This window comes from Hippocampus zosterae, chromosome 3 (genome assembly GCF_025434085.1).
Source record: "Hippocampus zosterae strain Florida chromosome 3, ASM2543408v3, whole genome shotgun sequence".
NCBI lineage: Eukaryota > Metazoa > Chordata > Actinopteri > Syngnathiformes > Syngnathidae > Hippocampus > Hippocampus zosterae.
The window spans coordinates 5,942,993-5,956,434 of record NC_067453.1 but is presented as its reverse complement, the minus strand read 5'-3'; the positions used below and the strand labels follow the sequence as shown (position 1 = coordinate 5,956,434).

General features: G+C 43.8%; 1 protein-coding gene across 1 annotated transcript in view; it reads left to right on the top strand.

Moving 5' to 3' along the window:
• Positions 1-1,342: 1,342 nt before the first annotated feature.
• nrn1la (neuritin 1-like a) overlaps positions 1,343-13,442 on the top strand; it is a 69,108-nt gene continuing 57,008 nt past the window's right edge. Inside the window, exon 1 of the mRNA XM_052061097.1 lies at positions 1,343-1,744. Within this exon, the coding sequence (XP_051917057.1) occupies positions 1,702-1,744 (43 nt within the window). The 5' untranslated portion in view covers positions 1,343-1,701. The remainder of the gene's footprint in view (positions 1,745-13,442) is intronic.

Below are 13,442 nucleotides of genomic sequence, written 5' to 3'. Positions count from 1 at the left end.
CACCTTTGTGTATTTTTGTTGTTGTTTGTTTTTTTGGGGGGATGGGGGGTTTACTAAGCTTATGTCAAGCAGCTGTTTGTAACGTCCAAAGGCTAAACGCGACTTGGACATTTTGCCCTGAACGGGCTAAATCGAGCCAGTTTGCTTTCTGTAAGATTTTGCTTTTATCCTCTTTTGGAAGTAATATTGAAAAACATAATGCTTTATCATAACTGGCCTTTCCCCATAAACCCTTCTGCTAAGGTTCCCTGCAGGATGCAAGGAAAATAAACAGACGTTTAAGCAGTAACTACAATGCAGAATGCTTAAACATCCTCTTTCAACATCTGAAACGTATGTAGCTTTAATGGTGGCCGCCGTCCAGAGAAACTAAAGTGGTCAGACTTTTCAGCCCCAAATTCTCTCATCTGTTCTGTACCATTCTTTAAATATCTGTAAAATGTCTTCATTGTGCACTAGTCTCAAATTATGTAAAACTATTGCAAACTCTTTTGACATTTGTTACTGACATATTATCCAAATATTTCTTGTTTGAAAACTGGATGTGCAGTTACTTCTTGTGGACTTTAGGAGGCAGCACCCGATTGAAGTGCACTGCTCGTTGAAACTGCTTTTGGCACTAAGAGCTCTGTCAGCTCCTGTTCTTCATTTACTATTTTTGTGCACACCTTCTTTCCAAACACATGTCTGCTGGGTGGCAACTGTTATGCTGACAGCAAATATATTGTTATTTTGACATTTCTCTCTGGAGTTTAAATTGGGAGTTGCCGAAAAAAAAGTGCCTTACTGCATTTTATCTTGTTTTACATGGATGTTGAATCCTGTTTTGGCCTTCAGTAAGCTCTAGTAATGAAGCATTATACCCCCCTTAAGTCTAAATTGACATTTACAAGCATGTCTGTCATTAGCAGGCAGTTTGCGGTGGCCTCTGCAGTCAGACTCGAAACAGCGCATCAAAGATGAAACTGTATTTTCAACACATAAAATCAATGTTGTCATTTGTTTGGATGCTTGGAAGAGGGAAGCACTCTTTTGACGACTACCATCCGGATCTCTTCAGTTCTGCGTCTCAAGAGAAAATAGTTTACTTGTGTTACCACTCTGGGTGTACAAGTCAAAGTGTTGTATTCTTTCAACTGTTTAGTTTGCTGTTTGAATCTTTTATAGTTTATTTTACCCATAAACGTTTGGAATAAAAAAAAACTGTTGAATTGATATATTGTGACGTGCTAAGCCGGTTCATCCTCTCTTAAAGTCTTAGCCGCCTCGTTCTTTGAAGTTGGTAATACTAAGTAGAGCATTTTACACACGCACACACACACACACACACACACACACACAAGGCTGTTAAGCGAAATGTCATTAAACCATCACCTCTTGAATGATTTCGCAGTTGCACTGAAACACCACCATTTCGAGGATCAGACTTCTGTCAGATAAGTTTGCTCACATCATCACCACCACCATCTGTTTCGAGCAGATGTGGTGGAGCTTCGTCCTCTCCTCTCCTCCCCCTCCAGTGCACAAACTCGCCCTCCCCATCAGATGAGCGCACTGTGCATCCTCTCTCTCACTCCGGACTACAGCGCTGCACCAAACAGGAGAGAAACACTTTTAAGAGACGCAAGCAGTTGATTTTATTTGATCTTCAACAACGCGTCGGGGAATCTTCTGCCCGGTGGCGCGACACGTTTCAGCATCATGAACTCTGCGTGCTTCTTCGTGCCTGTTGCTTTCCTTCTGTGTAAGTACTGTACTCCAAATAACCTTGTATAAGTTTTAGTGTGTAGTGTACTGGAGCACTTTTATAGCTTGGGTAGACGAGCTGCCTCCTTGAAGTTGCTCGTCAAAAGTGTTCATCCTCAGCAGCACTGCAGGCAACATGTGACCACCCACTATGCTGAATCTATTTCTTAATAGATTTGAGGTTGCGTGGGCATGCGTGGCTCTTGTGGGATGCACCTTGCTGCGTCTAGCTGCAAATAGATGCTGACTCATAACTTGCCTGGAATTTTCGATCATTTTCCTCTGGACTGTCATGCTTCTGACCCATCATCAGCCGCAACCAAGTTGGCGCAACCCGCTGTTCAACTTTTGTCCAACTAACAACGAGGCGGTATCTTGTCACACTGAATACTCCCATGTCCAAGGCACGTGCGCTAAATGCTCATTAGCTACCATCGTCATGTTTGTCATCATTATGAACCTGTCATGCTGCTGTCAGTGGAATGAAGATGCTTGGGGCGTCCCACGGGAGCGACACACAGCAAGGATCGGAAAGAACAAACAACAAAGTTCCAAGATGGAGATAAATGAATGGCATCTGTCCCTCGTCCTCTTCTTCGCAGCGGAGTCTCGTGAGACTTTCGTCAAGTCTTTCCACGCAAAAATACTCTCTGACATTTCACTCAGTCACTCAATCCTTGTCTCATTGATAGACTTTTAGGTGTGCATGTGTGTGAGAGAGAAAGACCAAATATTTGCATATTTAATTTGTTTTATTTTCCTATTGATGATGGAGCTGTGAGGTTCTGGGTTCGATCGACCCTTACATTGGTCTTCCTGTGTGGATTTTGCATGTCCTACCTGCTCGTGTGGGTTCTCTGCCATCCTCCCACTTTCCAGAAACATGTCATACATGTCGGCTCCATTGAAGACTGAAATTAGATGTGAATGTGTGCGTAAATGGCTCTTTGTCTTCATGTGCCCTGAGATGAACTGGCGACCAGTCTAGGGTGTATTTAGCCTTTTACCCAAAGTCAGCTGAGGTAAGGATAAGTGTGATAGAAAACGGACGACTGGAAATTCCTTCTCCGAATATGCTTTGATCTATGTTTGTCTTTTGTCAAAATAACAGGCATTAACATCTCTCCGCCGAAGAGTGCAAAAGGTTATTCATCAAAGGTGATTCATGCTTCTGAAAATACAGCGCATGCATACTTCAACTCATAAGAGAAGCAATGAGGGAGTTTGAACGTCCTGAGCGAAACAATGAAATAAGATGTGCTATTGCGGCATTAGGAAACGAGTGAGTCAGTGATAAAGCAGCAGTAGCGCCTGGCTGTATGGCAGCCTTGTGCGTTATACCGTGCAATTTACCAGACAATTCACGTTCCACTGCTTGCCTGTGGTCACAATCTGTTGCTTTTCATTTGGTACCCACAGCCGAGGTTCATAACGAGCTGTAATACATGACGCACACTTCTGTGAGGCCTAATCACCACATTGATCTTTCTTTCCCAGTTGGCTTAATTGATGGTGACTGTGTGTGAGCGTGATGGACCGCATTGTAGCCGAGTTTGCATGTTCTCCCTTTGCTTGTGTTTGTTTCCCTCCCGTTCCAAAAACATGTCAGGTAAGTTTTTCAAGACACTCAAATGGCTGGAGCTCACCTGCAACCATCATAAGGAGAATGAAACAGAGCAAATTGTGAACTAAATCCATCAGCAAGAGAAAAATGAATTTCCATCTACAGTATAACCCCCTGCCTTATGGGCAAACCTTTTGGCTCGGGGGCCACATGGATTTCTAAAATTTGACAGGTGGGCCGGGTCAGCACAAGATAGGGTACATATAAAAAACTGCATAGGTTGACAGTCCACACCAAACATCTACAGAACAAAAACAAAGTGTGAACATCCTTTTTTTAAAAAATGAAAACAGTGAAACAACTTTTGTATATGTCCTACATGAACATCCAAGTATGTTAACAACATACATGTGTGACAACACAAGGACGCAAAAACTAACAGACAGTATACGGATATAAAAAAATATTACAAAGTTAGGAATATTTGCTACAAAATGAGACAAGTAATTGACCTGGTGGCTTTTCTTTCCTTTCACTCACTGTCTCTAACTTTACCTCGTCTCGATCACCACACATGACAGCATTGCTCAGCTGATGTCGCGCAACGACCTTTTGAAGCCAGCCTCGGGACGCTTCAAAGTCTTCGACGCTCATAGTTAGCGCTATGGAACTCGCCTACTCTCTTATTAGCGGTCCAGTTTGCGGAAAGTTTTTAACATGATGACAATCAAATCCTTCTAGGAAATTTTCATTTACTCGAGCCACAAGCAATTCACTCTGCCAGAATGAGTAAGAATCGCTTCCTTGTTTTTCAAAGTCTCGTAGATTTGAGTCTTTCCGACCCCAGACATCTCCTTTCGTACTTTGTTATCCGCTTCGTTTAATCAGATACATATCACTTTCCCTTTCACGGTCATTACTCCCTCCCTCTTTCTTCAAAACCGCAGCCAAACCCGACTGAACTCTCGCGGTGTGAGGGGTTTGGAAGCTGCTTTTCACAAGAGGTGATTTCTCTGCCTCTGGTTTTGCACGAGGTAGCAACATTGCAGATCCCAAACAGTCAACATGCAGCATAAGGTTTCACAAACAACAAAAGTATATTTGTCTGTTTTACAACAATACTTAACTGTATCTATGATTTCATATATAACTGTGTGTAAAATAGCAAAACTTTCAGAATCTGTTGCCAAAATGTATGCAAGCGATGTACATGGAGTACTGCTCCAGGTACATTTAAGCGAATGAAAGTGAGCTCAGCCTCTCAATATTTCCACAGTCGTCTTTTTTTTTTTTGCCTTATTACTAAATCTTTTTTTATGGTTATTTAGAAGTGATTAAGTACTGTAATGCCCCTCAGTAGCGGAGAGAAGGATGCTCGCAGTCGCTGATACTCTTAATCATTTTTAATAACAAAATAAGTAATAAACACATGTATTCAAGGAGTTGCTGTTCGCCACAACTCACGCCCATGTGCTCCACACTCAGACTAACTCCGCCAATATTCCCCCCAACCTGGCTCCTCCCCTCCCTATGATGTCACACAAATACAAGAAACAGATATTACACTGCCCTCCCCTTTATGAAACCCTCGCCCCGAGGGTTCAACAAAAAAAGTCCTCCAGCCGTCGTGGTCTTTGTCTCGGCCTCTGTGGTCGGCTTGGCTCTGAGTCGATAGCACCTTCAGCTGGCTGGCTCGGGAGAACATTGATGGGATCTGGGGAACATGGATCCACATGTTCTGAACTGGCGGATGAAGCGGACCCCGCCTCAAATACAGGAACACCGCTGCCCCGGTAGGGGGCCAACCTGACCCGATGTAGGGCAACCTTTCTGCCCCTGGGGGGAACTGCCACCCGATAAACTAACTCCCCCACCCGCTCAAGTACCCTACATGGACCGTCCCAATGGCTGTCTAGCTTGGGGCAGCGCCCTTTTTTTCTTTTAGGTGTATACACCCAAACCAGTTCCCTAGTCTGGAAGTTCCTTTTGCTCTATTTTACTAAGTGGCCCGAGGCATACGCACTGCCAGACCAAGAGGCGGAGACAGTGGCGGATGCGCTACTGGAGGGCATGTTCTGTCGGTTTGGGACTGCAGATATCCTCCACAGTGACCAAGGTAGAAATTTTGAGTCCAAAGTTTTTGCTGCTCTTTGTAAACTCCTGGACATGCAGAAAACACGCACCACACCTTTGCATCCGCAAAGCGATGGTCAGGTGGAACGATTTAACCGCACCATGCAGCAGCAGCTCGCCATCCTCGCCTCCAAACACCAACGTGATTGGGACCAGCACATTCCGCTGGTACTGATGGCTTATCGTTCAGTGGTCCAAAGTTCCACGAGCTGTACTCCTGCTCTGCTGATGCTGGGCCGGGAAATTCGGACACCGGCAGAGATGGCGTTTGGAAGACCTCCCGGCAGCTCAGAGGACCAGCCGGGGCTGGAGTATGCCCGGAAACTGCAGGGTCGGCTGGAGGCAGCGCACGCATTCGCACGGGACCAGCTGGAGAAAGCCGGCGCACGTCAAAAGCGAAACTATGACGTGCGGAGCAAGGGAAGGAACTCAATCATTTTTAATAACAAAATAAGTAATAAACACACGCATTCAAGGAGTTGCTGTTCGCCACAACTCACGCCCATGCGCTCCACACTCAGACTAACTCCCGGAGCCAATATTCCCCCCAACCTGGCTCCTCCCCTCCCTATGATGTTTCACAAATACAAGAAACAGATATTACAGTACTTTATGTGCAGCCTCAAAAGCCTATACTGTACAGACTCGTCATTTAATGCCACAGAGCGTCCATTGATCAAATCGAATAAAAGTGCGGGTGTGAGTCTCCAACTGTTTTTGCGTGGTGTGTGGGCTTTAGTGGGTTTTCGAGTTTCATGAAAAGATTACAGTACAATACTAACATCACAAGCTGTTTTTGTGGACCTGCAAAAATGACTGAAGACAGTATAATATGCACGGCAATGTCATTTAGATCAAAACAAAACAAAACATGCGCAACACAAATCTATATTCTTGCATCTTATCCAAAATAGGCTATTTCACTAAAATAAAAGAATGGGATTGCCCAAATTTTCAAGGCCTCTTAAGTCTGTCAAAATGGAAATGTACCACAATACACTCAGAAATGGAAGATTACAATTCCATTTCTGAAATCATTCGTGTTTTTGGACAAATTCATGTTTGTTCTAAAGCGCCAGTGTCAAACTCTTGACATGATTTTGCTCCGTCTGTGATTTTTTTTCCACACGAGCTGGAGTGGAGGGCGTTCCTCTCCAGCAGCGTACCCAGTCTGGTTTTCTCATCAGGCCTCGTCAAGTATTTAAGGACTGCCAAACTGCCAAGTTTCTGTCAGATTGTTGACCTTGCTCGCTGTACCGCCTCAAGTGATATTTTTTAGACCTTTATGCTCATGTTCATAGTCGCTCCTGTACTCTTTTTCCTGTTTAGTAAGCATTTTTGTTGTAGAGGTACTCGGTGATTTTGGTTACGCGCATTTGGACTCTTGATATTTCATTAAGTGTATTTTCGAATATCGTTGTTACATTGTCTTTTGCAAGTGCTTTCTGTTCGTGTTTAGTTTTCCTGGGTCTTTGTTGCCAGGGATTTCTGTTTGTACTTTGTCGGCCCTTCGTTTCCGCTTCAATAAATAGTTTGTGACGGATTTTGTCTCTGTCTACGTTTTTGGCAGTAATGTGTTCCTTGAGCTGGTCCTTGGCCTCGAGGACCGGCTCGAAGACCGAAGGGCGGTCCTTTGTCCTTGGCCTTGGCCTTGGAGTCAAGTCCTTGGCCTTGGGTTGCCGGTTTGCTGAATGCTTTCTCATGTTTGGAATAATGAATATTGATAATACATAGTTTAAAATCATGGTTGATTTAATTATTTATTATTATTGTGACGTTCAATGTATTAATTAATGTTGTTAGTTGTAGTGGTAATAATAGTAGGACTCAGAGAATGTTTAGAGATTCAGTCATCTCGTTACCTCTGCGTCCCACGTCCTAGACGCATAATTTTCCCACAGGACGCACTGTTCCAAATAATGTGCGTTTTTGGGACGCAAGGAAATTTCTCAGTCAAAACAAATAAACAAACAAAAAAAAAAGTACGGAAAGCCTGAGGATTTCACGGTAACAATCGTTACCGGTAGCGTGTCGTTTCCGTGGCATCATTTTAACGGTACCGAAAAATAGTTTAACCATAAAAGTCACAGCACACGAGTTGACTGTGTGATCAACGCGATTTCACTGTGCCTGTATGTGTGTTTGTGGTGTGGTGTGTGAGTGTCATTCTTCTAATTTACTTTTGTTTTGTTTTCAGTGTTGGGGGGCGGGGGGGGGGGTGCAACAGATAACGTTATGTGCGCATGCGGGTTGCTATTTTAATCCGCAAACTGAGGAATTGCGCGGATGAAAGTTTGAGATGGTGGCGAAAAAAAAACTCACAAAGGTCTATTAATTACGACATTTAAGAAATAGAAATGCCAGTCTGATATTTCGTATGAATCGTCCAAAGGGCATATCACTAAACTCACCTGGAATGTATGCACAGAACACGAGCGCAAGATACTACGAGAGGCACAATTACGAGGCAAGTTGGTCATTAGATTTGTAGGCTAATCGTTATGAAAAACAGTCTTAGTTATTCTATAATTTACTGGTTGTCGCATGGTAATTTTATGAATAAAACATTTGTTCACAAGGTGTAGTAATGCTAATGTTAACTATTGGTAGAACTCATGATGACGCGTGTTAAATTCTTTCGTCAAATTGATAGTAGTTTACACATGCATCGTTATGGGAAGAGGATGTCAAGTCACATCAATACTTACCTGTATTAATGATTAACCAGTAAATTAATCTTTGCAGTGTGAGATTGGAAAAAATACTCTGATGATGCCGCAAGGGTACTACTGATGTAATGTTCATTGTCAATGCATCGTTTTCAAACATGTACCCTTGAAACATTGTACTTTTGAGTGTCAGAATTCTTGATTATGAATATAAGTCAAAATAGAAAAATGGGTTCCCATGATGAACGTTTACGGAACCCAACATTAGTTACCATGGTTTCCCATTGGGTAATCCGACGGAACCGAAAAACAGTTACCATGAATTTCCGAAATCCTCAGGCCTGCTACTGAATTATTAAAATTTTTGCAGCATTTGTTTATAATTGTATGTATATGTAGTTGTTTTGTGTTGTGTTATTATCATATGCAATTGAATAAGTAGACCAGTTCAGAATTTGAAATTTGGGACTCTCTCAATGCATAATGGGACTCATACTTTTCTGATCAGCGATTCCCTGGGAGAGTGGTATGATAGCATTGTTTTATACATGTCTTCGACTCGGCCTCATCTTCAAAATCAGTCCTTGGTCCTTGGCCTTGGCCTCAGAGGCAAGTCCTTGGTCCTTGGCCTTAGCCTCGGAAAATTTCTCAACTCCTTGGCCTTGGCATTGCCTCGGAAAATTTTCCAAGTCCTTGGCCTTGGCCTTGGCTTCGGAGTCAAGTCCTTGCCCTTGGCCTTGGCCTCGGGTTGCCGGTCCTTGGACACAACACCTTTTTTTGGGATCCCTTCACCATTCAGTTCATCCACAAACTGTGTCAGAATAATCTGACCATGGATCCCGTAAATCCAAATAAAATTAGGACAACTCTGGCCAGCCAAGCATGACTGTTAGGACAGCAGGAGACAGCATGAGTGGAACTGCGTGACACGGTTGCCCTGCTGGCTAGCCGGTTTGCATGTTGGAGCAGTTAGGCAGACGAGGTACGCACCCCTCGGGTTCTCGAGCTGCTGCCGTTGGAGTGCCGTTTTTCATGAACCAAAGTGACCCCATCCGTCACGCGATGGTGGTGAGCCTGGACTCAAATTCATCCACCAGTGCATCCTAGTTTTTGACCAGCAACCATCCACCTGCACCCATGATAGTTCCAAGGTTGCCTTCATTATGAGCCTGTTGACTGGTCAAGCTTTGTCTTGGCACGTCCCGAACTCCGGTCTTTCTTCCGTGAATTTATTTCCTAGTTACGTGTGATATTCCACCACCCAGTTCAGGAAGAGAGGACGGAGGACGGCTGTTAGACTATGATCAGGGTCGGCAAGCGGTAGCTGACTGCTCCATTGCATTTCTGCATCCTGGCCGCCGAAAGCGGTTTCGATGACTGTGTGTTCCGTAGTGTCGTCTTACATGGATTAATCACCGCCCTGAAAGACGAGCTGTCAATTTGGGATGAATCTACTAACCTGGAGGACCTTATTCCTCTAGGGATTCAGTTGGACAATCACATTAGGGAGAGGCGCCGGGAGCGTGGCTATGAATAGTCCGAACACCTTCCAAGACTATCCTTGTCCGCAGAACGACCCCGACATGACCCAATCCACCAACCAGCAACCAGCGTACTCCTGAGGCACCTTAGATGAACACCAACGAACCTATGCAGCTCGGTGGTGGGCGGGCGACTTCACCTCGAGGAGAGGAAATGGCATTCCCAGACCGGAGCCTTTATTGCGGTCAACTGGGTCATTGGGTGGCTACTTGTCTGATTCGATCATCGCAATCACCCCATAAGTCTACTCGGCTGGGAAAACAATGGACATACATCAGGTACTGAAGAGAGACATAATATCAGTCCAGGTTCTCTACTGAAATGTTTGAAGGCCTCCTCCTTGTCTCTCTTTTTTTTTTGGGGGGGGGGGGTTGTAAAAGTTCTTCCCATGAAACTGTTAGAGGTACAGCTCCCTTTCATTCGTCCTTCAGAAACTTGCAGGTTTTCTATGCACGCTCTCCTTCCATTCCGGCCTTTCTCTGTCACCGCTGCTGCCGTCGATTTCATTCTCAACGATTAAGAGCTTTTCTGCAATTTCTTCTTTAGCTTCGAATCACATGAAAGTCGATGTGATGAGTGAGCGACCCGTCATGCCCTTTTTACCGACACTGCTTCATAAATACAGGTTATTATCTCTGTTGCTGCATCTCCTCTTCCTATAGCTTCTCTCTTACGTCCCTTTTCTTCACTTCTGCTTTGGCTCGATCGCTACCGTATTACACCTCTGTTGTTCATGGCTCCCAGGACAAAATAGTCCACCTTTTCAATCTTTGTGTGCACGCCACATACAATGATGAGAGCACTGAACTTGAGTGATCACTCTTTTCACTGTTCATACCCTTACATGTAATATTTGCAAACACTGTGAGTGTGTTATTGTGAGGGGGTGCAACCCACCAACTCACTAAACACCTTGTTAAGGAAATCCGTACTACAATAAGATCCAGAATGAAAGATGCATCCAGCGTAACAGCGGTCGCTTGATTAAAAGCTTGATAGAAAGCTGTCCTCTTTCATCATCACTCTAATTGTATTACTCTCTCACATGCGCGTGTCTGTGTGTGTGTGTGTGTGTGCGCGTGTGTGTGAGAACTCTGTAGAGGTATTTCTCTGACAAATACCATTAAAGTACCAGCAGAGTGTGACTCTCTTCTCCTTTTCCCTAATAATACTGGGCATGAATATTCATTCACATGCACGTACTTGGTACAAATGCTGCAAATGCTCTCTGTCTCTTTCTATCTCTCTATCTTTCCTTGTCATGAACACACACACACACACACACACATTCGCACGCGGCTGTACTGGGGAAAAAGTTTTGGATTACAGCTTAAAGCGCAGGTTGCCCTCACAACAAAAGCATACTAAAATAAAAAATCCTGTTGTACATGAATATTCTGGTGAATTGTACAGTAAAAGAGACGAGTACCGCCATAGAGCACTGCGCTGCTCCTGCGTTCTTTCTGACTCATTCGCTTGCGACTATATACTGCATTTTATTTCAGGATGAGTAAAGTCCTTCAGTCATTCTCTCATGAGTTGAAGTATGCTCTACGCTACTTCAGGTTCTGAAGTCTGAATTACTTTTATTTATTTTTTTTGTGGGGTGGACGTAACAATTTTTAAACATAAAACTCTGCTATGAAGCATGGTTGTTTGGCTACTTCACAGTAGCACCCTCTTTGCCATCTTTTGGAAGATTTTAATGCTCTAATATTGAGCACAGATCTGGCCAGGATGTTGTAATTGTAAAATATTGTGTGTTTGTTTCTGTTTTCGGCACTCAATTAGAGAGTTACTTGACATTCTGCTGTGAATAGTTTGTGACCATGCCTTCTGTTATGTTGCGAGGTCATGGTGAACGCCAAAAAGCAGGCAGGAGGGAGGAGCGGGTTGTACTTGAAGTGTATTGATAAAACACAGAAAACTAAATCCTAAACAAACAAAGTACGAAGAACAAAAATAATCCAAAGTACCAAAACAAAACCCAGGCTGTAGCTAAAACTAACAGTCAACAAAACATAATCGAGAACATGACAGCTACAGCAAACAAACAGACATGACAGCAACAAAGAAACAATGACCCGACAATGAGTGGTCGGCTGGGAGTCCTGTTAAACTAATAATTACCGTATTTTCACGACCATTCGACGCACCGTATGGTTGGGCGCAGTCTCATTAATGGGTGCTATTTCTGTATTTTACACATAGACAAAACACACTGTATCATTGGGCGCAGTTTTAAAGTGGTAAAACACGCCAGCTTAAACATTGTCACGTTGTACCCGAAGCGACAGAATAATCGCTTCGTGTACAACAAAATAACTGAAAGTGGATCCCCGAAATAGCAGACACAGAAAGAGGTTTGTCAGAGAACAAAAGGAGTCTTTAATACCAACACAAAATTACCCGACCGAGAGAATAACAAAAAGCGCTGGTCAAAATAAGGACCAGGGATAAAATAAAGAGAACAACAGAAAACGCTTGCGGAAAAAATAGCAAGGAGGGTCTGATTAGATAATGCTATAAATTTCACTCAAAAGCGGAATAACGAGGCGCAATAACAGCCACAAGACTAAGAGGCAATGAATAAGTCGAATAGGTATTAGGCGAGAGAATTTTGGCACGGCGTGGAATACTCCGGCAGTGAGTAGACTGCCAGAGCGTCCAAATAAAGGTTGAGTAATCAGTCACCAATGGGTGACAGGTGTGTAGTCGGCAGGCAAGAAGCCTGCCCCCTGCTGGCAAACACGGGACGTGACAAAACATATGGCATGCATGCGCGCACGCTAAAAACACGTTAGCTTGGAGCATACGGTAGCATGCCAAGACATACAGATACAAGCTATAAACACGTTTTTAAAAAGGCAACGGAAGCAAAAGTGAGTTCCGTTGTATTTTATTTAGCCATCGTACAATGTACTCACGTTTTTCGATCAATCATCACCCAGAAATCCATCAAATTACTCATCCTCTGTATCAGAATTGAACAATTGTGCAAGTACCGGTAATCCATCAAAAACGCAGTGTTCCCTCTCATTGTCAGAGTCACTCTCATTGTCATGTGGCTCCACAGAAATGATGCCGGCTTTGCCAAAAACTCGAACAACAGTGCAAGCAGACACGTTCGTCCAAGCAGCCACAATCCATTTGCAAATTGTGGCGTAACTCGCCCAGCGCTGCCTCTCACTCTTTGTAAAGTTGTGTTTGCCATCGATCATCCATTGTTCCCATGCCATTCGCAACTTTACTTTGAATATATAAGATAAGATATCATTTATTTGTCCCACACTGGGGAAATTTACAGCCTCCAGCAGCAAGAATGTAGGTAGAAAGAAGACAGAAGAAAAAAAATAAACAAACACCGTTCAATTAAGTTCAATATAAACACAAAATGGATAAATCGCAGTGCTATTTACAATTGTCTTTAACATCATTTAATTATTATTAGTAGTATTATTATTATTGTTATTTTTATTCAGCAGCCTGACAGCAGTCGGTAGAATCAAGCGTCGGTATCTCTCCTTCTTGCAGCGTGGGTGTAACAGTCTCTGGCTGAAGGAGCTACCAAGTGCTGTCAGGGCGGGCTGGAGGGGGTGGGAGGGACTGGCCATCATAGCTTTTAGCTTCTGTTGCCCACCTCCTCCAGAGTGTCAAGGGAGCAACCCAGGACAGAACTGGCCTTCCTGACCAGTCGCTCCAGTCTCTTTCTGTCCCGGGCTGAGATGCTGCCTGACCAGCAGACAATGCCATAATGGATGGCCGAGGCCACCACCGAGTTATAGAAA